We start from the raw sequence: 26952 nt of genomic DNA on the forward strand, positions 1-26952 counted from the left end.
TGGGCCCGTTGCGTTGTGGGGAGAGAAATACCCCTCAATGACGTCATAGTTTCGACTAGGATAGGTGTGACGTCATTTACGCGTGACTTTCATTCATGGGCGTCTGTACTAGTGGGCGATCTCGCATACACACACGCGGCGCTTCACTCTCGCCGAGTGCTACATGATGTGAAGCATCAATCATGCTTGTGGATTCAATGTTTTTTAGGTCTATGGCTTCCAACCTTATGGCATTATGGCTGCTCACTTTACTTCAAAATATCCAGGCACCGAGCTTTGCTCGTTATTTATTACTATCGATAAATAGAACATAATTTCTAAATGATCATGTTCATATTTACAAAGCTGGCTATATGTCAACTTATGAATTCGGGGATGCAATATTTTGATTTTTCACATACCGTACTCACTTTTTTACTATCCACAGCTGTTTCAGCCAAGGATGAATTTTCCTTTTAATGTCGTTCAGCGAGTTTTCTCAATGATGAGACCTGTGCAATCTAATCTTCAAATCATAAACTACTATGTTCCAAATTTCGTGAAAATCGTTAGTGTCGTTTGCAAGAACCGTTGAAAATAAATAACCTGATATAAAAATAACCAGATAAATATAAATACAGAAATTGCTTACATATATTATAATAGGATTTTGTTGAGACAGAACGTGCGAGGTGTGAAGGCTTTCCACCACAGATCTCGAAAAGTTGCTGGGCTTTCTTGATTTTGAGAGCGACTTGGCGAGAGTGTGACCTAGGCATTATGACACACGTGTGCCACAAAGCAATGGTTGAAGAGAATATGGATGGGATAATATTTTTGGATGCTCGGCTGGCCACTCGCTTCCAACGTTTGTAGACAAACTAACTTTGACTTGCCTCCTCTTAACAAAAAACGAAACAAAGGCGAGCGTGAGCATAGTAGGCCAATTCATCCTTTGGTATTCATAAACTTTCTCACACTTGTCGACATTTGTATGCACTTGGCAAGAGTGTGACACCGGCATGAGTAAAACGCTATGTACAGCCAGTCTTGTACACACCAGTGAACTCTAAACTAACTGGAACGGGCTGTCCAATGCTTAGCTACAACCAAAAGTGTGTAAGGCGGAGTGATGAGACAGGCATACCGTGTGGGGATTCCCTTCTCTCTCGTACTCATACATTCAAGCAGGCTGTTGCAGCTCTTGAGTACGATTTTTCATTTTTAAATTTAAAAACGGATTTGAATGAGTATTAGGGCTATTAGTATTAGATCACACCTTTCTCTTAAATATTGTGATGTATTTGTCGTGAAATGCGTAGAATGAATAAAAATACGACCGAAAAATGGTGATGTATTGTGTTGCATTTGGATGCAAGAATGGGCATGTTAAAGGAAATGAAATACCATTTCACAGGTAAGTCAAACATTTTTATTCTGTTAATAATTTGAAGAAATCTTTTTGTTTTACATACATTCCAATACTTCTTCTATATTGATCAGTTTATTTGACCAAAAATAAAACAACAAATTTGGTATATTCCTAGTAAGTTATACCGTACTGTGATAGTTTCTATGTTTATTGAAATTTCGGCCTACTTTATAGCATCTAAAATAAAAAACATAGTTGAAGAACAAATTAATCCTATTCAAAAAAGAATAAATAATATCTGATGCAGAAATTGTGAATGTTTCCCTACAAAGACTATCATTCATTCTACACACATTCTATGTATGATGTAATTTATGGATATAAATTTGGTGTTAAGCATCAGCATATAAAAATATAGGTAGATATTTATCATAATTTGGATACGGTATAGTATGTAGGTAGGCGTATCATACATTTTATGTATAATGTATAATATAAATTTAGTGTAAAGCAGCATATAATACTAATAGAATCTAATAGTATAATACTATAATCTAATAGAATCTATAAGTACGAAAAATAAACTTAATGAATTTGGTGTAAAACACAGCTTTACAATAAGATTAATAATTCTGTGTATCATCATGAGGACATAATTGATTTTAGGTACCTACTTTATTTGAAAAATATGATATTGCTATCAGCTGAATTGTAATAATTTTGAAATCTTCCCATTTCAAATAAATTTAATAATCGTTAAATTACAATTATAAAATAATTTAGGTGTATAATTATATGTGTTATTGTTATTAATTTATAATTATAAAATAATTATATTAAGCATATTTACTGTGTGCTTATCATATGGTCTAATTAATACAATTGATAATATAATGTTTCTTCATAGATTTCTTTGCATCATTTCTGAAAACTCCCACACTGATTTGAAATGTTATCAGATACCTAGTATATTGCTATCATTACATAATTTCATAATCCTGTGTTATTGAATCATCATAATTTATTTTATTTACCTACTTTTATGTGAAAAATATGAGATTGGACTATGAGCTGTTTTTTCATTCCCAATCATTTCATGATAGTTTATATTGTCCTTGTTAAATAAATAAAATAAATAAATAATACGCTTCTCTTAAATCTGGCCCAAAGTTATTCCCATGCTTGTGAAAAGTTGACAATAATACTAAAACTACTGCAGTCACATATAAAAAAATTCTTTTCTTTATTAATATTCAACCTATTTCATTATTTTTGCTCTCAAAAAGTTAACAATGAACTGCTTAATAAAGGAAAAATAACGCTTCCGTGGAATAAGACATACAATATAGAAATAAAATAGAAATGAGACTGTGCAATGCATTCTCCCATAAGGCCAATGCGTAACAAAATGAACGAATCCCACAGCAATGCGGGTTGCCTATCTTTACCAGCTGCCTCACTTTTTTTGTGTTGCTAGTCCATTCCAGTTAGTTTAGAGTTCACTGGTACACACATCCGTACAGATTCGTGCGAACAATCGTATGCACACATGCCTCGGCATTCACTGTACGTCCTTGTGGACGCGTTCCACGTATGCCTCGGCATTCAAAAAGCTATAGTGAGGTCCACGTTATGATGACAGTGAATAAAGATAGAAGAATAGCAGATTCTCTGCATTAATTAATCATATTTCTACACTGTCAAAAACATAATTGGCACCGTTGTGGACCTAGTACCACCATAGTACCACCGGCTTTGCCGAAAGATAGACAAGGATAGCAAAACCAAAGTTGATTAAATACTGTCATTATAACGTGGACCTCACTATAACTGATTTGCAGACGACACGAAGAAATGGTAGATGTAAATTTTCCACATCATGACAACAATGGCATCATTAAACTTTATTAGGATGTCTAAACATGATTTTGTTAATATACTGAATCTAATTCAACTAGTTATCCAAACAAATGATACCATCATGAGGGAAGCAATAACTTTACAAGATCGATTGGCCCTAACTTTGAGATTCTTGACATTGAGCGATCCATTTGTTGGTTTCCAATATCTATTCTGAATCTCAAAAAAAAAAAATTCTACAATAATTCCAGAAGTTTTGATGACCTAATCAAAGCACTTGACACTGTCCTACAAGATTGACAGTCTTCTTTAACGAAATTAGCCATAAATTGAATCAAATACTAAATTGCTGCCAATTTTAAACTAACTCTGCTCATACACATGACAAAACAAGATTCTCCAAAAGATTAGCTTCAAGATTTACCTTTAAGGAATACTAGTTCAAAGTTTGAATAAATCTCTCTATAGATAGCCTAGCTATCTAAAACGTATAATATCATATTGAAGATTACAATTATTTTAATTACCAACTCTGATTGATAACATAAAACAAACACAAGATGTTAGATTTCGTCTCATGTTTTAGCCAGTCTTATGGTCGTCCATCTTGTTTTTGTAGCATTTGAATCTACCGCTGCTACAGTCCGCCGACAACTTTCTCATGTGTCATGCGATCTCTGACGTCACAGTTTCATTGATCGCTTGATCGATAGTAGCGCTAGTTGTCGTCTGCTTCTTTCAATGTTTTCTAGTTTAATATTCGTCTATAAGTATTTTGAATTGTATTTTCATTGTTTTTGAACCTCCTTGGTATACTTCAACAGTCACTTCAACCTCAACACTTCAGTTCGCTTAATATCGATTTTATATGTTCACTTCATTCGTAGAGTTTGTGCTCATGACTGCCGTGGACGTCATGTTTCCGCTATTTGGGCAGTTCCTGTTTCGTCAACCAGCAAGCAAGAAGGGTCACTTCTTTTGTACAGTCATACGATGTAACATCTCAATTTAACGCGTCCATCTTTGGAAAACTTTATCCATTTTCATCATTCATTATGTCCTAGTTTGTGTGCTTATTCAAGAACCATTCAACGCATTTTTCATCAGTGAACGTTTTTCAACCATATTTTCTATGAATTTAACTTACCTTTCGGGACTTTTCTACTAAGCGTCCTTTTTTGCAATTCACGCCATGCTTTCTGCGTACAACGTTTTTCAATTATTCATCACATTATTATTATGAACTGTAAGTAATTTCAACATGAATTCCACATGAACTTTCAACAATCCTCAATATGAACTTTTGATTTATTATTTATCACTTCAATTTTACTGAGCATCAGTACACATTTTTTAGCGGTTACATTCATTCATCTTGTATGCTCGTAGAAGATACATTTTATTCAGGGAAGTCTTGTGCAAGTGCAGCTTACCTTATTCAGTATTTCATCTCGGGAAATTCGCGCAAGTGCAGTTTGCCCCTCATCGTCAACCGCTACTCATTTTTTAGCTACTCAGTCTTAGCTACTCATCATTTATTTAGTCGAACTTTGTCAATCTCAATTTTTACTGATGCCAGTGATTTCATTCATCAAGAACATTTTATCTCTTTTTTCAAATATTTATTCGCTGCAATTACATCAACTTTAGGACATAACCTCAAACATTAAATTATTCTACTTAACTCATGGTGGAACCTTTTTTCCAATTAACGTTCAACCAGTGAAACTCATCAATTTGTGAAGTGCCCATTCGTCGTTATTCATTATCAATTTTAATATTGGAACAGTCTCAACTTCAATATCTCAACGTTCAAGTCAAGTTCTCTTCCGCAGGTCATCGTTTATCAGGAATAATCAAGATATCTTCATCGTTCAACTTCTATTAGCCCAGCAGCTGTCTGCAACTACAATGTACTTGACAGGAGTCAAGTTCCATCCTCGGATTTTGAGTCACCGTAGGCCTATCACTTTGGCAACACATCATTAATTATTCAGGGAAGTATTCTATTATTCACATTTTTGTACTTACCCTCTCAGAGGCACTGTGTTTACTGGTAGTCTTCATCCATCAATTTTGTTCCTGATTAACTTTTATTCCTAAAAATAACTATTTTAATACGATCAATCATTCAATTTGTATCTTCTATTATTATTATACTTATGTGTTCTACATATAGTAATATTCCCCATGTAACTTGACATGCGTTAAGCTGTCATTTTCCCAGCCCGCTTATGTAATACAATATGCTGAGCTTTGTCTCCTTCAATATTGTATTGGTATTTTTCAACCTTTTCATTTTTAATTATTAATCGAACCTTCAGTTCTGGACAGACTTTCTGCTCCTTCTGCTTACATTATAGCCAAGTTGCTATATTTGTCCTCTTTCAGTGTTACATAGTCAACAGCTTGAAAGCTTCAGGTACGATTGGATTCTACTAAACTGAATCCTAGTTTTCATTTGTTGTGAAATTAGGTAATGTTCATATTCATATAATTTCTGTTTTTTTCTTACCTTTAAGATTACTAAGAATTTTGCAGGACTTTTATCTAGGAGTTTTTGTTCTCGACTGTTTTTATTAGTCAGGTTAAGATTCTCATATTTACGATCTTTTTTCAAGTATTCTAAATTTTATCTTTTTAAACATTGCTAAATTTTGTACGTTCATTCAATCATTACTCATTGTCATTATTGTTCTATTATTAGTTTCAGCATCAATATATTCTTTTGCGCTCACAGAGGTAACATCGTTTTGAAACATTGTATCAGTATTCTTAAACGTACTAGCAAAAAGTCTAGGTACAATAAACTACTTGAGTGCATTCCTAATTCTTTTATTTTAATTACAACTACATTAATTTAAGCATTCCAATAGTTACATTCAAATATCAGCATTACATACGGATAATAAGAAATTATTATCTATTATTCTTTAATTATTAGTCATCATTATTGCACTACTTTTGTGCATTTTACTTGTGCTCAGACGCACAGTAAACCAGAGGTATTTTTTCGGATCTACACATTCAAGGTTTGTAAATCCGCTCATAGCAAATAATGAAAAGCTGTCAGTGCCTAGATCAGATATAGATCTCATCTATACACTTTCACAGTCCACTACTTTGCAGATCGGCCTTACAACCCGGTCTACTGACAGTCAACAACAAGATGATTTGATAGCCACAGTAAAATATGTGAGCTATACTTTTTTGAAGGAACCCTGTTAGAAAAGCTATTTTCACTTAAATTATGCAGTTCTAAATTTGTTAATCATTATACAAATTATATACTCCATGCATGTTTCCATTTAAATATTTGACAATCCACATATCCTACAAAATTACAAAAATCCTACAATTTACAATTAGTTATTGGATCACAATTTGATTTGTCATTCATTAACCCAATTCATTGGAATTAGGTTATGACGCCTTCAATGTTTACGTTATGCCTCACCCGGTAGAATATCGTATAGGCCTATGTATTATTTTCTGCTGAGGGTGATGCCCAAGGATAGTGTATAGCTCTATATACCATTCTTGGGTGATGCCCACATGAGCTCTAGGCTTAATATAATCCTCAAATATCAGGGCACCGAGCTTCGCTCTTTAATTTTATTTATTGATAAACATAACACAATTCTCTAAAATTATCGTGTTTATATTTCAAAGCTGGCTATATGTCATCTTATGAATTTACAGGATGCGATATTTTGATTTCCCACATTGGCTACTTAGGTACTTTTTTACTACCTATCCACAGCTGTTTCAGCCAAGGATGAATTATCCTTTCAATGTCGTTCAGCGAGTTCTCCCAAGGATGAGACCTAGAGCAATCAAATCTTTATATTATAAAACTACTACCGTATGTTCCAAATTTAGTGAAAATCGTTAGAGCCGTTTTCGAGATCCGTTCAACATAAATAACCAGATATATAAATACAGAAATTGCTCGCTTAATATAATAGGATAGGTATCCATAATACTTTTTGATATACATGCTGATGCAAACTTAAGATGAGTTTTCTCTGGTAGGCTACTGTGTACTGGTCTCACTGTTCTGATGACAAGATACCTTTACATACTTTACTGCATACAAAATTACTTTCGACTTGGGAGGGACATGCGCAGCAGAGAAGGCATACAATGGAGGCAAAGGTGCCGTACTGAACCAGCCAGCAATCTCTTATTTTCAAGCACTCATGTTAAACTTAAGGAATTTCTCTCTGAAAGCATTCAGTCGACTGATTCTAATTGACAAATTGGCAACTGCGCTTCTACCTGTGACTCTATCCATCACTACTGTAATTGGCTGATCTCCCTCCATTTCTCTGCACTGCATATTCCTCAAAGTCAAAAGTAATTTTTTATGGAGTATAGTTTTTCAGTGCATGGGCGGGTGGAGGAAGAAGAGCCCATTGTGATGAATGCACAGCTTTATTCCAAATTAAAGAATACCAGCATGACTCAAGTAATAGCAGCATAGAATACAACTAAATTAATCTCTATACTTATAAAAGGCTAAGCCCCGACAGACTGAAATCACACCACAGCCCAAACTACTGAGCCTAGAAACTTGAAATTTTGCACGATTGTTTATGGTAGCCTGAAAACATCCACTAAGAAAGGATTTTCAGAAATTTTCCCCCCTGAGGGAGCTGGGGCCCCCCCAAAATTTTGTACTTTTTAACCGCTCATTGCACAGCAAAGTCATGAGGAACTTTTTTGTTCAGCTACGAAAAAAAATCAGATCTATGCAGAAAAATTTCGATCAGGAGCACAGGGGGGTCCAGGAGAGGGCATTTTTCGAAAATTTGATGTAAAATCACACTACAGCTCAAACTAATTGTCGTACAGACTAGAAACTTTGCACAAATATTCTTCAAACATGCTAGACGCGCACTAAGAACGGATTTTTAAATATTCTGCCTCTAAGGATTTCAAAGGATGAAAAAGGATCCTATTAAGTTAGCTTATGGTACGGTGAACTCCATATGGAACTGAGATAATTGACACATGATATTCTAACATATGTTGTAATCATTGGAAAGCTTAAAACAATTTCATCAATATTAGCTGATTGAATTGATTTTGCGCTGATTGAGAGCGCGAGCTTATCACGTGTTTGTTCCATCGTTGTATGTTTGGCCAGTTCCGTCTGCGCCTTCTATCAGCTGAATAATGGAGTCTCATACACTCCGATTAGAACAGAGCACAAAGGTTTTCTTTGGTTAGGAGTTTGTTGATAATTCTTTTTTCAAATTCAAATTTTATTGCCATCAAAAATCACATTGAAAACTTTCTTGATAGACAACAAGATTACAGAAACAAAATGTCAAACATATACCTACATTTATTTGTAGCACGGCCAGAAAAAGACAAACTTGAGTACTAGCCGTGAGTTTATTAAATATAACTCGATATATATATATAAATTTTTTTTTGTTAATATTTTTTGAATAAAAATTACGAGTTGATGAGAGATGCGAGTAATTCCTTATATTTGATCCAAATGGTTATTCATAATACAGTGTAGTCGGGGTCACTGCAATCAAAAATTTTTTATTCTGTACTGTAGCTAATAAATTTCATACATATTGATTGTCCATAATGTATCCAGTAATGGAAGTAATTGAACTACTCAAAATTAATGGCTTACTGGTTCCTCATAGATTTATAGTATTCCTGGTGATTGAGCCTGTCTTTTTCAGCGTTGTCTATTAATAATAAAGCTTAATTTACAATCAGCTTACCCAGCGAACTTCGTACCGCTGATGTATCTCATGTTACACTTGACTTTATTTGGTGAATCATGAAATTTATCTGACAATCAACATGTTCATTTACATCTCAATACGGACTCCCTATGTGCTTAGTCATGCAGCATTCATTATTCCGAAAACATATTATTCTTCTCAATCAATTGGTACTAATATCTATCAGTAAAGTTTTCAATTAAAAAAAAGGTTATATCAGTGTTTCAAAGGAAAATATTCAATGTTTTCATAGCTGTAGATTGTCGATATATGGTCCAGGAAATATGCGATGTACAATGAATCACACAGAATTCCATATTCTTCCCATTTTAGGATGAATATAAGCTAAGCTAAATTCAAAAAATTGTAAATTATTCTTTCATTCTCCAGTAATTGATGAATGCAATATTAATACTATACATATATACTATACAATATATATATATATATATATAATATATATATATATATGTAAAGAATTAACCGGTACATCCGTTTGTTTTGACTTACTTGAGTCTGACGTTTCGTCGCCATCGCAGACGACATCTTCTGAGGGTGGCGTCGAGATCCTAACTTAATAGGATCTCGACGCCACCCTCAGAAGATGTCGTCTGCGATGGCGACGAAACGTCAGACTCAAGTAAGTCAAAACAAACGGATGTACCCGGTTAATTCTTTTACATATAATATATCCATCCGCGAAACACTCAAATGTAATATATATATATATATTATATATATATATATATATATATATATATATATATAACAACATGTACTCTTTCATTAGGTGAATAATTTTTTCAACATTTTCCAGTTTCTCAATGATAGGGGAGTGATAATTATTTGTATAGTTTTTCAGTGCATGGGCGGGTGGAGGAAGAAGAGCCCATTGTGATGAATGCACTGATTTATTCCAAATTGAAGAATACCAGCATGACTCAAGTAATAGCAGCATAGGAAACAACTAGATTAATATACTATACTACCTGTTACTATTTATCCTAGTAATAGGCTACAACTCAGCTGGATGATCAAATTTATGTTATTGCTACTGTATGCTTGATGATGTGGAAGGGGTGAATCATTCCAGAAGTTAACTTTCAGTCCAGGACAATACAAATGCCCCTGTGTGCAGCATATGGTTTAGGGTTAAGATATTGTGCAACTGAGAAGGAAGCTTCAAGCTAGATAGTGTGGAAAATAATGCATTCAATCAAATTGGCCAATTCATACCCTACTATGAATTGACCCATTTAAATACATAATTTTCAAAATTTTCAAACTAGAAGCTACCTTTGACGCTTCACTATGTTTGCACCCTATGACTACCAGTAGGTTATTCTCACACTAGCGCGACTCAGATCATATACCATCAACTCCAATTTATTGATATATGACTCCAGTCTCTGGGACCTTACAACTCAAGTAGCTATGCGATAACATAAAATATGAATGTATTTCAATATTATTTTTTCAAATAAAGATGAACTGGAATTTTTAGTTTGAAAAGTTTTAATGGCCAGTTTCTAAGTGCAAGATGATTTGTGGAACATTGTAAGTTTCTTTTGCAAAATTATAGGGTTTACATATCAAGACATCAAAGTTATGAAGGAGAAATTCTGGAATCATATGAATATGAGCACAACTACTGTGAATTTGATCAATTTATTACATAAATTAGCAATGACAGAAATAGAAATAAATAATACAATACAATGGTTTTTGAAGTCAAGTTTTACAATGGTACTTCAATATCTAGACATAAGCTTAGCCTACTTGTTTATCTTAATATCACTGGCATGTCAATATCTATTATTTGTCTCTTCTTGTTGGGAATCTTTTTCTATAGGCAGTATACCCCATAATTCGTTTAAAATTAATAGAATACTTGTAAAGTCTATCATGCATAATTGTAGAAAATGTTTTATCTACTTTTAAAATTACCATATTGTGATTGTAATCTACTTAATATTATGCTTCCTGTCTCAAAATAAATTGTATACTCTTCTCATTTTATTAGCTCAGTTTTTATTATATGAATTATGTTATTTCCTAAATGTATTGTCATTCCACCTATTACAATCAAAAATCTCTCTAGGAACTGGAGCCATTTTAATCACTAAAGTATTTATAGTGCAATTAGATCAATAACAAATTGAATAAAGTAGGAAAAAATATATCATAGACATCAACTTTTCACAAGGACTACCATTTGAATTAATAAAATGTATGTGATAATGAGAGTAAAAAATAAAATAACGAGTACAGTAGATCCGGAAAGCAACTCAAAAGAGTGAGCATAGGTTTATTTTCAGGAGAACCAATTTTTTCTATCTAACTATCTATTTACTCACATGTCATAGGCTATACTATTATAAAATAAAATTGAAAATAGTCTTAGAATTTCAGAAATCAAAACATAGACTAAAACTAACAATAAAATATCCATGGGCATATTCATAATTATCAAAACTAGTGGATAAAATCAATATAATGGTGAAAGGCAGTCTTTGGACATAGATAGTCTAATATTTAAAACCAAAAAGCTCAGTTTCATTTTATTAAAGCCTGCCAATTATAGGGACATTTATCAATCAACAGTCCTTAGTGCTTTTCTGGCATAGGCCAAAACTACACTTCCTTTAATAGGGTTGGCAACAAAATTAAAATCCCTTTACTCAATCACTCAGTACCCAGTTCTAAAAAGTTGTTGAGTAACAATCAATTCATACAACATTCCTAATGAAATGATTGTGAGTTTATCTCAATACATAGTATTCAAATATATTGTTAGGAAATATTACATAATATTCATAACACATAAATGACAACTTACTAAGCATATAAGAGAGCATAAAAAATCTTATGAATATAATGATAAATATCACAATCTAAATGAAAATAAAGGGATAATGTGCCGGAGTTTGAAGTATATAGTCTAAAATGTTTTCTAATAATATATATTTCAAAAACATATAGAGGCAGATGAGTTGAGGAAGATAACCCAGTGCAGTGCCCAATCACCAAACTTGCCCGTTTGTACCGTAGCCTGGGAACTTCACTATTAAATATATCACTACCAAAATAGTCTTGAATTGGGAACTGGATTACTTACGCTAAAGTGCAAAAGATGCATAGGCAGGCCGAGGGAAGAATGGATGCAAGAACAAGCTGAACTCAAGAAGCTAACAAAATTTGATCTATTAGGACAATGAATTTGATAATATCAACTCGACTCAAACTGCGACATTCATCACTTTATAAATACTATACAATGTAACTATACACTACACTTTATGTAACTATTAACTATATAATGTATATAATAATATATTATGAACTAATATGAAATAACATTGGTGATGATTGGAAAACCAAGGCTTGATATTCTGAGAAACATATAACATATAAAAAACACACCAATAGAGAAGAAAATGAGTTATTTAAAATGTTATGAGTTATTTTAAATGGTTATGCATATGCCGTGTCAATTCACCATTAGTAGAGAACCTTTTAGTACATACTGTACACTGATAAGGCTTCTCTTTTGTGTGAGTACGCATATGAACAGTCAAATAGCCAGAAGTGGAGAACCTTTTAGTACACACTGAACACTGGGAAGGTTTCTCTTTTGTGTGAGTACGCATATGAACAGTCAATTCACCAGAAGAGGAGTACCTTTTAGTACATACTGTACTCTGATAAGGCTTCTCTTTGGTGTGAGTACGTATATGCCGTGTTAAATCACCAGAAGTGGGGAACCTTTTTGTACAGACTGAACACTGAAAAGGCTTCTCTTTTGTGTGAGTACGCATATGAACAGTCAAATTTGCAGACCAAGAGAACATTTTAGTACACACTGTACACTGATAGAGCTTCTCTTTTGTATGAGTAGGCATATGCTGTGTTAAATTACCAGACAAGGAGAACCTTTTTGAACACACTGTACACTGGAAAGGCTTCTCTTTTGTGTGAGTACGCATATGAACAGTCAATTCACCAGAAGTGGAGAAACTTTTAGTACATACTGTACACTGAAAAGGCTTCTCTTTGGTGTGAGTACGTATATGCCGTGTTAAATCACCAGAAGTGGGGAACCTTTTTGTACACACTGAACACTGAAAAGGCTTCTCTTTTGTGTGAGTACGCATATGAATAGTTAACTTACTAGAAGTGGAGAACCTTTTTGTACATACTGTACACTGGAAAGGCTTCTCTTTTGTGTGAGTACGCATATGAACAGTCAATTCACCATTAGTGGAGAACCTTTTAGTACACACTGTACACTGAAAAGGCTTCTCTTTGGTGTGAATACGCATATGAATGGTTAAATTACCAGACAAGGAGAACCTTTTAGTACACACTGTACACTGGAAAGGCTTCTCTTTTGTGTGAGTACGCATATGAAGAGTCAATTTACTATTAGTGGAGAACCTTTTAGTACATACTGTACACTGATAAGGCTTCTGTTTTGTGTGAGTACGCATATGAACAGTCAATTCACCAGAAGAGGAGAACCTTTTAGTACATACTGTACACTGATACGGCTTCTCTTTTGTGTGAGTACGCATATGAACAGTCAAATGACCAGAAGTGGAGAACCTTTTTGTACAGAATGTACACAGATGGGTTTTTTTGAGAGTAGTTTTGCATAACACCTTCTCTTGTTTGACATCTTCTTCTTCCACTTTTCCATTGCTACCTTCTTCCTCCTCTTCAGTAGAGGAGTTACTCCCACAAACAGCTGTTGATGACGACTCCTAAAAGTAAAAAGTCAAAATATCAATATCAAATTACTTCAATGAACAAATGATTTAATCCACACATGACAAATCACAAGAAATAGAATTCACAATAAAGTTCTAACATCGTTTAATGATACTGAGCTCTGGGAGTCAATGTGGGAAGGATAACTGCTCAGATTTTTGTGGAGTGAAGGCCAGCCCTGCAAAGGTCAATGAAGGCCAGAGAAGGTGAGCGCTGGTAAATCACCCATCCACACTCTTGTCAACAAAGCTCCTGTTGACTCCTGTTTTGTCGTCTACTCTGCTCTTTTTCAGTGTGACTAAGTTGCTTTGGGCCTATTTTTTATTCTGTTACTTTTTTATCTTTTGAGGCTTGTATTGTGTTCCATTTAGTTAATACAATGGTAGTGATGTGGATCGGGAATATTCCCAGTGGGAAGGAACTTATGATTTGGCAATATTTCCGAGGCCAAGAAATTTTGGGAGTTTAAGGGAATTTATGGGAACTTAAGGGAATTTATAAAATTGATATAAAAATGATTGAAATTGATTTTGATATTTTACATCAATATAATCAATAAATCATCATTCTATTTGATATTGATCAAGCTCAGCCACATTTTACATTGATATAATCAATAAATCATCATTTTTTGAGCCTGCTTTTGCTCACTCACTGTCTTTTAAATACTCTAGTATACTCCACTATAGTCCAGTCAATGAAAGATTATAGAGGGAAAATTTTGGAACACAATTATTGACCCCGTAGCTCTTTTAAGGGTAGTAAGGGGATGAACATAACAAAAGTCCTCACTCCTATCCCCTGTGCTAAGGTGGTGGGGGTGGTTTGAAAGTGCCATATTTTGTTTTTTGCAAATATCTCGAACAATATGCGCATTTCGGAACTTTTTGTCGAACACAATAATAATATTGAAGCTCACAAATTATCCTACAAGTTTCAATACCAACATTTTTCCATATCTTTCATAGTTTTTAGGTATGAGCTCTCTAAGAGATTTCAAAGAGTATTTGCACAGACATTTACTTCACAAATTTCTCTGGCCCAAGTCAACAGCTCTTGTTATTCGATGAAGAATTCCGTGAATCGAAATAACAAATAACAGATAACAACATCTCTTGTTTCATTCATTATCGGAATATAATTATTATCTTATCTTATCTAAGGTATCACATTTTGAAGAAAAACCCTTCCGGCTCCGATTTTTTCATCTTTTTGGCCTTATAACTTTTTAACGATTCATTGAAAAAATCCGTGCTAAGCTTGGGCTCATAGAGCATCATATTCTCTTCAAGTTCATCTATGGTCTCATTATTTTACGCATCTCCCAACGATTGTTGCAGCCGTTATAGTGTTGGGTGTGAAATCTTCAGTTCAACAACAATAGATCAATTGTCAGGGAAATTTGAAGGGAATTTTTGGAACACAATATTTGACTTCGCAGCTTTGTTTGAACCAGTTAGAAGGTGAACATATCAAAAGTCCTCATCACTACTCCTTGAGCTTAAGGGATGAGGGTAGTTTAAAAAGTAGCATTTTTTCATTTCTGGCTGACACGCATGTAACTGGGAGAAAATGCATTTCAGCGACATGGCTAACGGAGTAAAAATGAAGCTGGATAAATTTCCTACAAGTTTTGAACACAGTAGAGTTTTGTGATATCTTCTTTAGTTTTTGAGATATTCACTTTTAAAAGTGTAAAATCTTTGAAAAGACAGTTATTCTTCCAACTTTTTGCACTTTCAGGGCTTATTACTCAACAGCAATGCATAGAAAAAATGTAATTTTTTAACACATGGGGTAGGAGTGAGAACTTTTAATATCAAATTACTTCAATGAACAACTGATTCAATTCACACATGACAAATCACTAGAAATAGAATTCACAATAAAGTTCTAACATCGTTTAATGATACTGAGCTCTGGGAGTCAATGTGGGAAGGATAACTGCTCAGATTTTTGTGGAGTGAAGGCCAGCCCTGCAAAAGTCAATGAAGGCCAGAGAAGGTGAGCGCTGGTAAATCACCCATCCACACTCTTGTCAACAAAGCTCCTGTTGACTCCTGTTTTGTCGTCTACTCTGCTCTTTTTCAGTGTGACTAAGTTGCTTTGGGCCTATTTTTTATTCTGTTACTTTTTTATCTTTTGAGGCTTGTATTGTGTTCCATTTAGTTAATACAATGGTAGTGATGTGGATCGGGAATATTCCCAGTGGGAAGGAACTTATGATTTGGCAATATTTCCGAGGCCAAGAAATTTTGGGAGTTTAAGGGAATTTATGGGAACTTAAGGGAATTTATAAAATTGATATAAAAATGATTGAAATTGATTTTGATATTTTACATCAATATAATCAATAAATCATCATTCTATTTGATATTGATCAAGCTCAGCCACATTTTACATTGATATAATCAATAAATCATCATTCTTTGAGCCTGCTTTTGCTCACTCACTTACTGTCTTTTAAATACTCTAGTATACTCCACTATAGTCCAGTCAATGAAAGATTATAGAGGGAAAATTTTGGAACACAATTATTGACCCCGTAGCTCTTTTAAGGGTAGTAAGGGGATGAACATATCAAAAGTCCTCACTCCTATCCCCTGTGCTAAGGTGGTGGGGGTGGTTTGAAAGTGCCATATTTTGTTTTTTGCAAATATCTCGAACAATATGCGCATTTCGGAACTTTTTGTCGAACACAATAATAATATTGAAGCTCACAAATTATCCTACAAGTTTCAATACCAACATTTTTCCATATCTTTCATAGTTTTTAGGTATGAGCTCTCTAAGAGATTTCAAAGAGTATTTGCACAGACATCTACTTCACAAATTTCTCTGGCCCAAGTCAACAGCTCTTGTTATTCGATGAAGAATTCCGTGAATCGAAATAACAAATAACAGATAACAACATCTCTTGAGTTTCATTCATTATCGGAATATAATTATTATCTTATCTTATCTAAGGTATCACATTTTGAAGAAAAACCCTTCCGGCTCCGATTTTTTCATCTTTTTGGCCTTATAACTTTTTAACGATTCATTGAAAAAATCCGTGCTAAGCTTGGGCTCATAGAGCATCATATTCTCTTCAAGTTCATCTATGGTCTCATTATTTTACGCATCTCCCAACGATTGTTGCAGCCGTTATAGTGTTGGGTGTGAAATCTTCAGTTCAACAACAATAGATCAATTGTCAGGGAAATTTGAAGGGAATTTTTGGAACACAATATTTGACTTCGCAGCTTTGTTTGAACCAGTTAGAAGGTGAACATATCAAAAGTCCTCATCACTACTCCTTGAGCTTAAGGGATGAGGGTAGTTTAAAAAGTAGCATTTTTTCATTTCTGGCTGACACGCATGTAACTGGGAGAAAATGCATTTCAGCGACATGGCTAACGGAGTAAAAATGAAGCTGGATAAATTTCCTACAAGTTTTGAACACAGTAGAGTTTTGTGATATCTTCTTTAGTTTTTGAGATATTCACTTTTAAAAGTGTAAAATCTTTGAAAAGACAGTTATTCTTCCAACTTTTTGCACTTTCAGGGCTTATTACTCAACAGCAATGCATAGAAAAAATGTAATTTTTTAACACATGGGGTAGGAGTGAGAACTTTTAATATGATTACTCCCTCACTATCCTTAAAAGAAGAGCTAAGGGGTCAAAAATTGTGTTCCAAAATTTTCCCTCTATAATCTTTCATTGACTGGACTATAGGCCTCTTCTTCTTACAGCTCAATCATTTGATTGGTTGGCAGCCTTCCATCTAAATCTGTACATTGCTACTCTCTTCCATTGTATATAGTTAATAGCACCCAGATCCTTCGTCATTTGTCTTAGATACTGTAGCCGGGGTCTGCCACGACCCCTTAGTCCATCAACTGTACCTTCTAGAATACTTGACGTGAATGCGTCGTGTCTTATTATGTGTCCAATCCAAGAATGTCGTCTGTCCCTGAGAAAATTCAGAAGAAATCTCTTTTCAACCGCCCTCTGGAATACCTCCTCATTCGTAACTCTGTCAGTCCATTTTATTTTGAGCATTCGCCTCCAACACCACACTTCAAAAGCATTCAGAGTCTTTTCCTCAGCCTTACCAATAGTCCACGTTTCAGACCCATACAGAGCTATACTCCAAATGCAACTCTTTATAAGCCTCTTTCTTATTTCCAACGATAGACTATTTGAGGAAAGAAGCTGCTTTTTACTGATGAACATACCCTTAGCTTCTCTGATTCGGCGCTTTATATCTAGTCTATCTTTTCCATCCTCTGATATAATGCTTCCAAGATATTTGAACATTTTAACCTGCTTCAGGGCGTGATTATCTAATTTAATGGACACAATATCTGGGACTTTTGAGCAGACCATTACTTCTGTCTTTATCCTATTTATCTCCATATCATATTTATTTTGTATAATCTCATGCAAGGTGGTTAGAGCTCTTTCTAAACTTATCTTATTCTCTGCTATTATAGCTATATCGTCCTACTATAACTATAGGCCTACGAATGTTTAAAATACAGTGAGTTGTAGAGCATTCAATTCTCTTCAATTTAATGTATTATTTCATCATTTCATGCTTTCCATCAATTTTTATAGCAGCTTTAGTGTTGAGTGTGTTAGGAGTGAGGAATTTTTATATGCTTACCCCCTCACTATCCTTAAAAAGACTGCGAGGTCAAAAATTGAGTTCCAAACTTTTCCATCTATATCTTTTTGAGCATTCGTTGCCTGGACTAGTATCTTATTACAAGTTAAGTGAGCCTCAATGACTCTTGAAAGGATGTGAGCTCATTGGCTGTGAGAATTATTTTCTTTTTAATATTGAATTAAAGACTAGAGTATGCTCCTTGTTTTAGTTTAGCCTAATATGCTGTCTTTTATAATTTATAATTTTTGGATTTATATTCTACTCTAATCTTTATTTAGGGGGTCAATTATTTTTGTGCGGAGAAATTGAATAAAATCATGCAATAAAAGTTGAATTACACTCAATACTTTGTTGACTTTGTTTACCTGATTTACAGGAATTTATTTGTAAGGAAAAAATCTTATTCAACTTGTAAGACATGAAAGTAGCTTGCTAATAGTGGTACAATTGAATGATTTATTGAGTGCTCATTTCTCCTTTCAGTCTATGATCAGTCTATAAACTTAAAATTACTGTTTTCTTTGAACTTACTACAATTTATAAGTTATTCATCCTCATATTTCTCACATAAATCTGTTGTATAACAGATGATTGAGACCTTGTGTAACAAAAAAAACGTCTTTTTCGGTCATTTTTTATGAAAGAAATCATTAAGTTCCCATAAATTCCCGGGAATTTATGATTTTTGGGAATATTTCCTCGATCTTAAATTCCAGGGAATTTTACATCACTATACAATGGTCACATTGCAGTGCGGGTGGCAAGACCAGCGACTGGGCCAATGTGTGGATGGCAAGACCAGCGACTGGGCCAATGTGCGAATGGCAAGACCAGCGACTGGGCCAATGTGTGGATGGCAAGACCAGCGACTGGGCCAATGTGTGGATGGCAAGACCAGCGACTGGGCCAATGTGCGAATGGCAAGACCAGCGACTGGGGCAATGTGCGGATGGCGAGACCAGCGACTGGGCCAATGTGTGGATGGCGAGACCAGCGACTGGGCCAATGTGTGGATGGCAAGACCAGCGACTGGCAAGACCAGCGACTGGGCCAATGTGTGGATGGCAAGACCAGCGACTGGGCCAATGTGTGGATGGCAAGACCAGCGACTGGGCCAATGTGCGAATGGCAAGACCAGCGACTGGGCCAATGTGCGAATGGCGAGACCAGCGACTGGGCCAATGTGTGGATGAAACATTAAGTGTAATACTTGTGCTTTCACTTATTGGTGGTATCTGACTGAATCTGAAACCTGACGGACAGGAGTTTTGTATGTAGGATTTTTGAAACAAATGTGTGTATACCAAATCTGAAACTGCATATGTGAAACAAATTCGAAATACTGAACTCTTGTATTTAGTTGGTTGCTATTTGAACTCGATGTGAAAACCCCCATCTCTGAAGTGGTGAATTGTTCACTGATGACCATGCCACACTGTCTGCTCAAGAAAACATCTATCATAATTATTTCAATTGATTTGGGGCTGGGAGATTGAAATAATATGTGATAAGGAACTGTATAATTTATCAAATGAGCCATAGTAAGAATTGCAAATATTTAAGATGATTTTAATAAAGGATTTTTCTATCTTTTAAAAACGAAACATGTACCGTAGTTCAATGATTTCTTACATGCGAAACTGATATTTCAGAGCTATTGCAATGTGTTTACATCAAAAGCTGATTATAAATTTTCATTTTTTAGAATAATTCAGTATTATGATTTTATCTAACTCGGTACTCAATTCTACATTCTAATGAGATGCTGTGCCAAATACAAGCAAGGATGATTGATATAGATAGGCGATGTCCATACTTCATTCCATATCACCCACAACCCATACCACTGTCTCTGCAAACTTTAATACCTAACATTTCATTTTCACAACAGAGAATAATCAGTGTCATTGTATGATTCAATTCATTTCTTGCTTCTTCTAGTACATTAAAAATCAGTCCATTAAACCATTAAAAATGTGGATGGTACGTGGGATAGAGACAGCAAACAAATATCAGCTAGTTTGCAAATCATCTAGAGAACATCTTTAAAACTTATGACAGCTATGATGATGGTGAACATATAATTTTCACAACCGAAAATAATCAGTCACTGCACAATTCAATTCACTTTTTGCTCCTTTCAGTAAATTAAAAATTGTTTTCAAGTTTTCGAAGCTAAATTTGAAATAATAACACCTTGAACAGTTATTGTTGTTTTCATTCATTAACTTGAGAGACAAATATGTAAGAGATTGAAACAAAATATAAAATGATCATAAGTAGGCTACTCTAAGGGCCGGTTTTCAAGCTCAGGATCTATAAGTTCTGGACTTACAGAGTCCCCCAGGACTGAAATAAGCCCTTGGTTCTAAATCGTCTTTCCGAGTCACAGATTCATCTGAATTAATGCTAGTTTATGTTCTCATAGTAATCATTCATAAAACTAGCATTGATTCAATGTTATCTATTCTTGAAACTAACTTAGTGGTGTTGCTGAAAAAATAAAGGGGTAGCCTACTTTTGATATTTTTACTCTCCTTGCCCTATTACCATAGGTAAGGAAAGTATTGCTTTCCAAAAAATTAAGGTACCCAAATTTCATGTTTTCTATACGTTTCAAGGTCCCCTGAGTCCAAAAACATGATTTTTGGGTGTTGGTGTGTGTGTGTGTGTGTGTGGTGTGTGTGTGTGTGTATGTGTGTGTATGTCTGTGAACACGATAACTCCATTCCTAATCAACCAATTGACTTGAAATTTTAAGTTTCAGGTCCTCATACCATGATGAGCCGACAATAAGAAATTCAATAAATTATTCTCGTTTAAGAATGAGGCTTATAGATCAATGAGCAAGGAAAGTTGTGTGAGTGTACCACACCAGATTTATTTATTTGTTTCAATGATCAGTAGCCCTAAAAAGAATAATGAATATGTAAGATATTATATCATATATGGTAAATATATCTCTGAAACATAATTCTGAATTATTTGTTAAGTTGTTCCAATATAATTGTTCATTGCTTTGAATGAAATTTATTAATGTGCAGCTTATGTCACATAATTTACAATATGATGAAGTATTGATTTAGCTAATAGCTTGAAAACATTGGAGAAACACTTACATGATAATAACCTGAGCTCTGCCTCTGGTTGAACGTTGTGGCAATTCTATCAAGCTCTTCAATGCGATACAGTTTGACATAGGCAGTGGGTAGAGTTGTCACTGTAACATTGAAACATTATTCACTCAATACTGGAGATATGAGAGAGAGAACACATATTACATGTGGGGTGTAAAAATTAATGAATTATATCAACATAATATTATTTGTATGGCTTTTATTGGTGGAGAGTCCCTAACAGATGTACCATCTCGCTTAAGTATACAATTTGAACCACCAATAGACCTCAATACTTTTATTTATCAGCAACGACCGGCAGTTTAACATTCATTACAGCATTAAATGTAGCAATACATTAATGAAATTATGAAAATGTTTTCAGCTAATACATTTTTCTGTTCATTACATAAGATAAAATCTTATTGAACTGAGTTTTTCAAGTACTTGAAAGTATTGTCAAAATAATGGAACTTAGGTTACAACCACAATGAAAGCGGAGCGTGTTGTGGCGTTCTAGAGCGAAGCGTGGCGTGGCATGGTCAGAGCGTTCATGATACACACAGCAAGTGTCTGAGCATCAAGGGCCTAGAAAATTACGTTGTCTAATTTGCACGGACATTTACTTTGTGACAATAATTACTTAAAGTATTAGATATTAGCTAAGCCTGCTAGGACAGAGTTGGTTAATGGAATCAACTTAAATCGTTGACTATTTGTTGAATATCATCATCTGTTTAATGTGTTAAGAAAGCATGAGTCCCGATTTTTGAGCAGCCTACATGGGAATGTCAACTTCAACCTTTGATTATATTATGACGAGAGTGATGCCTGATTTTGAAAAACAAGTCACTAATTGGAGGAATCCAATATCTGCTGAAGAAAGACTTGTAATTAAGAGGAATGTGGAGTTTTGGCTTCCAAGCGGAGCCGTACTCAGTAAAATATTGGATGAGATAGGGAACGGAGTAAAAACCCATGCTGGCTCACAAACATCGGTGTTCGTAGCACTACTCTCTCTCAAATGAATGAGGGGTAAGGGTGTGCGGGTGGGGTTGATTGGAACGTGCCATTATTTCGTGATTTGCTTATATCTTGCAAACGATGCGTTTTATGAACATGACTATACTGTAAATTATTGAAGCTTATAAAATTCCTTACAACATTTTACGAGTATTTTTTTTTCATATCTATTACAGTCTTCAAGATATCCGAGCATAAAGGTGTAAAGTTTAAAAAAAACGTTTCTCTCCATTTTTTTTCATCTTTTGTCCTCATACCTTTTGAACAATTGATGAAAAAAAAATGCAGATCATGATCATGACATGAGACATGTTAAAGTCTCTTTAATCTGATGTATAATTCCAATATTTTTCACATTTCTCTAGGACTGTTGCAGCAGTTTTAGTGTTGAGTGTGAAACTGTGAAATCTTCACTTTTGCAACAATAGATCGATATTATTTACAAAGCAATCTAGAGGGAATATTTAGAACCCAATTTCTGACTTTGCAGCTGCATTTTTTGTAATACCTTCAATAGTTTTCACGCTGCTCTTGGAAAAGTGAGATTTTTGAAAACCAAGGTATCCTTCCAGCTTTTTGTACTTTCAGGGCTTAAAACTCTCCAAAAATGCATAAAAAATGAATACTAATCGCAGGGTTGAAGAGCATTAGATTTTCTCCAATTTGATCTATTATTCCACTATTACATTTACATGCTTTTCTTCAATTGTTAAATCTGTTTTGGTGTTGGAGGTAACATCTTATATGTATCATTTCTAGTTATGTTCAAATTCACAAGTATATAGAAATTGTTCTATACACTCTGTTTTTAAAATAACCACTCTCATTTTCTTCAGAATAGATTTTTTTCCATCAATAGTTCAAAAGGTATAAGACAAAAAAAAATGGAGGGAAATGTTTTCTTTTTATTAATGTCAAGGCTCTGATACCTCAAAACCTATGAGAGATATGGAAAACTTTATAGGTAATTTTTTAAGCTATACTTTTGTACTAAATAGTCATGTCCATAAGACGCATAGTTTCCGAGATATGAAAATGAACAGAAAAATGGTACGGTTAAACCAACCCCACACCCTTAGCACAAGTGGTAGATCTGGAGATTTTTTTATATGTTTTCCCCTTTACTACCTTAAACAGAGCTGCGGGGTCGAAAATTGTCTTCAAAACTTTTCCGTCTATAACCCTTCGTTGACTGGTCTACTAGAGGCGCCAAAAGGCTTATCTAAACAAGGTTATAATAATTCATAGGGTATGGCACTGTAAGCATTTTTGAGCTAGAAGTAGCATAGCAGTTGTGACTGTATTAGTGTGGTTCGGAAAACATTCAAATCATTTTAAAAATCTAAGGGCAAAAAGGACAGAACCCTTGTGCCATTCAATCACATTATAAAAAAGTCACAAAAGCTGAAAAAACAGAGATTTGGGGTTTCTTGGAAATCTTGCAGTAAAAGAATTATTCAGGGCAGAATTTATCTTTATATCAACAAGAATTTACATCACAAGAATTCACGAAAGAGTAATTGTTTTTCATTACAGTACCTAGCCTCCTATAAGGAAATAAAATAAACGTAGAAAACTTGATGTCTGCAGAATGCATAGTTTTTCCGAGTGTTATCATGAAAAGTTTCTAGGGAATATTTGAATTACTATACATGACTGTACTTAGATAATAAAATATCCTTTTTGAGAAGAAGGAAATTTGTCTCCCACATTGCTTATAGTCCAGGCGCTGGCTTACATTGAGCATACATGAGAGAGGCAGAGAATTTGACTTCGGATTATTGTTAGGGGGTGTTTAGTGTATATGAAACTCGATGTCGTCACGTCCCAGGGTGGTCGACAGCTTGGGGGGAGGGGGGTAAGTTGTAAAAAACGCGCGTTTATAAAATCGCCTGTCCTGCAGTTACTATTCATAGTACAGCTTTTAATTTTTTCTCAATATTATGTACACATAACTGGCTTTCAATGTGGTCCTATACTTTTTTGCGATAAACCGCATAGTTTTTCCGTAAAAAAATAAAATATCTCGAAAAATGTATTTTTTTATTATGGACTTTTTGTTATTTCTCGAATATTCAAGTAATTAGCCGACTTAGAGGAAAAGGCTCCCAATAAACGTTGTAGGCCGTTTCTTGCTGAATCCAATGATATATATAGTTTGGGGGTTACGATCATAGATGCGGCGGTGGGAGGGGGATAAGTAGCACTGTTACGCTGCGGCGCGGTCCTCCCCCATGATTAATGCGCGTAATGGCCTGTCTATCGCATCGCTCCTACTAGTCTATGCATTCAAATTATGTATTTCAGGAACGCTATCTTATGTATTTTCGGTCGCTGAACACGATTTTTCAACTCTCAAGCCTTAATAATTGATAATTCTCATCATAATATACTAATTATGGTCAAAATTACAAACTTCATCTCATTCTGCAAGGAAACTAAGAAATGACTGTTTGAAATAAACGAAACTTGGGTTTCAAGAAATATATTAGGATAGAATAAAGTTAATATTTATATATGTTTATGTTCTATTGTTTTTATTTCAAATTAATTTATTGTGATGCGCTGCAGGCTAAATTATATTATTAATTGCACACTGGCCACGCTTACTTGATAGTGGTCAGTTAGTTTCCAAGAAATATTTGTGGAATTTCTTAGTTCTTCATGGTGGAAATGGAATTCATCATTCATTCATTATCATGATGATTATGTTTAGTATGAAAATGTTAATCTTTCGTGAATCTTCAGTTTGTCGTGGACTTTTGAGAAATTATATCCAATATAATAATAGATATGTGTCAAATCAAAATGAAATGAAAATTTAAATATTCATTCATATTATTTCTAACAGTATTATTATAATAATATTTTACTAACTTTTGATTGATTCATCCATTATGGTATTCCCGTTCAGACTGTTTTGAAATGGTAACAAGTTATTCAGTATCAAAATTTGGGATTCGAATAGTTTTGGGCCATGCCTGCTATTCTTTCCCAAACATATTTATATGATTTGTAATTTTATCCACAAATGAATGAATGAATGTATGTATTCCTGCACGTAGCTAACGTATGGATAATTCCTTTATAGATTCTTGCATGTCACATTAATAAATCTCTGCCACAGATTTAGAAATCAAGTCTCGATGGTTTGGAGAGCATATTATTGGAGTGATTCTTTTACTCTGCTGCTTCTAATATGTTCACTACCTTTGTTTGATTTTAGACCATAGACATGAAAAGCTATGTCCACCTGTATCACTCCATCTTTATTGAGAATTTTCATAACTCTTCTCATCACAAAGTTTCCATAATCTTGCAGCGTATTGAAGTTTTGAAAAGTGAAGTAGGAGTTGAATTCAGGAGAGCCATGTCATCATTATGCGAATTTGTCAACGATATTTAGGGATTTAGTCAAATCCACAACTAGTTTCACTTACAATTTCATAGGCCAAGTGAGATTAAGAGTTTTTTTTTTTAAATATCCATCAGATGTTGACAGAGATTGCGGCTATTGTAGAAATGCATGCTGCACTAAAACTTCAATGCTGAATTATCTTTAAACAGCTACCTAGTAAAAATACAGAGATCAGATCTTTTTGTTCTAGAATTAACTAAGACTAGGATTTTTGTTTGATTGCATCGTGGAGAATGAAAGAACTCTGTTTCTTTTTATAGGTGAGAATACACTTTTACAATTTGCCACAACTATGTTCAGATAAAATTCGTTGGAGACCGAATAACTATTTCTTTCTATACGTTCAAAAGAGAATCACACACTTCTTCACTTGCTTCCAACCATTGATAACATTATGCAGATTCTGTTGTCCATCAGAGTCTTGAAGAAAAATGTTAAGTTCTCTTGAGAAGATTATGCTTCTGGAAATCATTCTCATCTCTCATTATTCTTGTTTTACTTCATTAGATGACTTTCTTCACAAACTCCAGTGATATCCATAATGATGTCAACATACTTGAACAGAATATCTTTGATGGAAGATTTATTTATGTAGTAGCAGCCATTTTAGGAAAGCCTTTGAAGAACTAGCTATTCCAATCACTCAGTTTTGGATTATCTAATGAGCATCAATGCTCTAAAGCATGATCGGTTGTCACATTTATTAAATTTTCAAGGTTTCATTTGACAGAGAGTCAATGTATTGACTGTATAGAGTTAATGTTTCCTTATTGGAAATTATTTTTCACTTCTATGGGTATTTTTTTATATTTTCTAGATATGACACAGACTTTATAACATAGTTTTTGTGATTGAATGAAAAAATTATGGGATCTTTTCTCGAACAGTTTCTATGTGCAATACCAGAGTCCATCCTTATGAGCATGAATACAATTTAATCATAAATAATGATAATGAGATGAAGTTTGTAATTTTGACCATAATTAGTATATTATGATGAGA

At 34.3% G+C, this 26952-nt stretch overlaps 2 protein-coding genes across 7 annotated transcripts in view; one reads left to right on the plus strand and one right to left on the minus strand.

Annotated features, from left to right (window-relative positions):
- LOC120348723 (gastrula zinc finger protein XlCGF57.1-like) overlaps window positions 1-26952 on the plus strand; it is a 112823-nt gene that overhangs the window by 5868 nt on the left and 80003 nt on the right. The window lies entirely within an intron of this gene.
- Window positions 10617-26952, minus strand: part of LOC111057627 (gastrula zinc finger protein XlCGF57.1-like) — a 61242-nt gene continuing 44906 nt past the window's right edge. For 3 of the 5 annotated variants that reach the window (XM_039434822.1, XM_039434821.1, XM_039434820.1), the window contains 2 exons: window positions 21513-21613; window positions 10617-13730 (listed from right to left, as the gene is read on the minus strand). In XM_039434822.1, the coding sequence (XP_039290756.1) occupies window positions 12429-13730; window positions 21513-21613 (1403 nt within the window). In that variant the 3' untranslated portion in view covers window positions 10617-12428. The remainder of the gene's footprint in view (window positions 13731-21512; window positions 21614-26952) is intronic. The other 2 variants (XM_039434824.1, XM_039434823.1) reach the window with 1 other exon arrangement.

Source organism: Nilaparvata lugens, chromosome 8 (genome assembly GCF_014356525.2).
Source record: "Nilaparvata lugens isolate BPH chromosome 8, ASM1435652v1, whole genome shotgun sequence".
Lineage (NCBI taxonomy): Eukaryota > Metazoa > Arthropoda > Insecta > Hemiptera > Delphacidae > Nilaparvata > Nilaparvata lugens.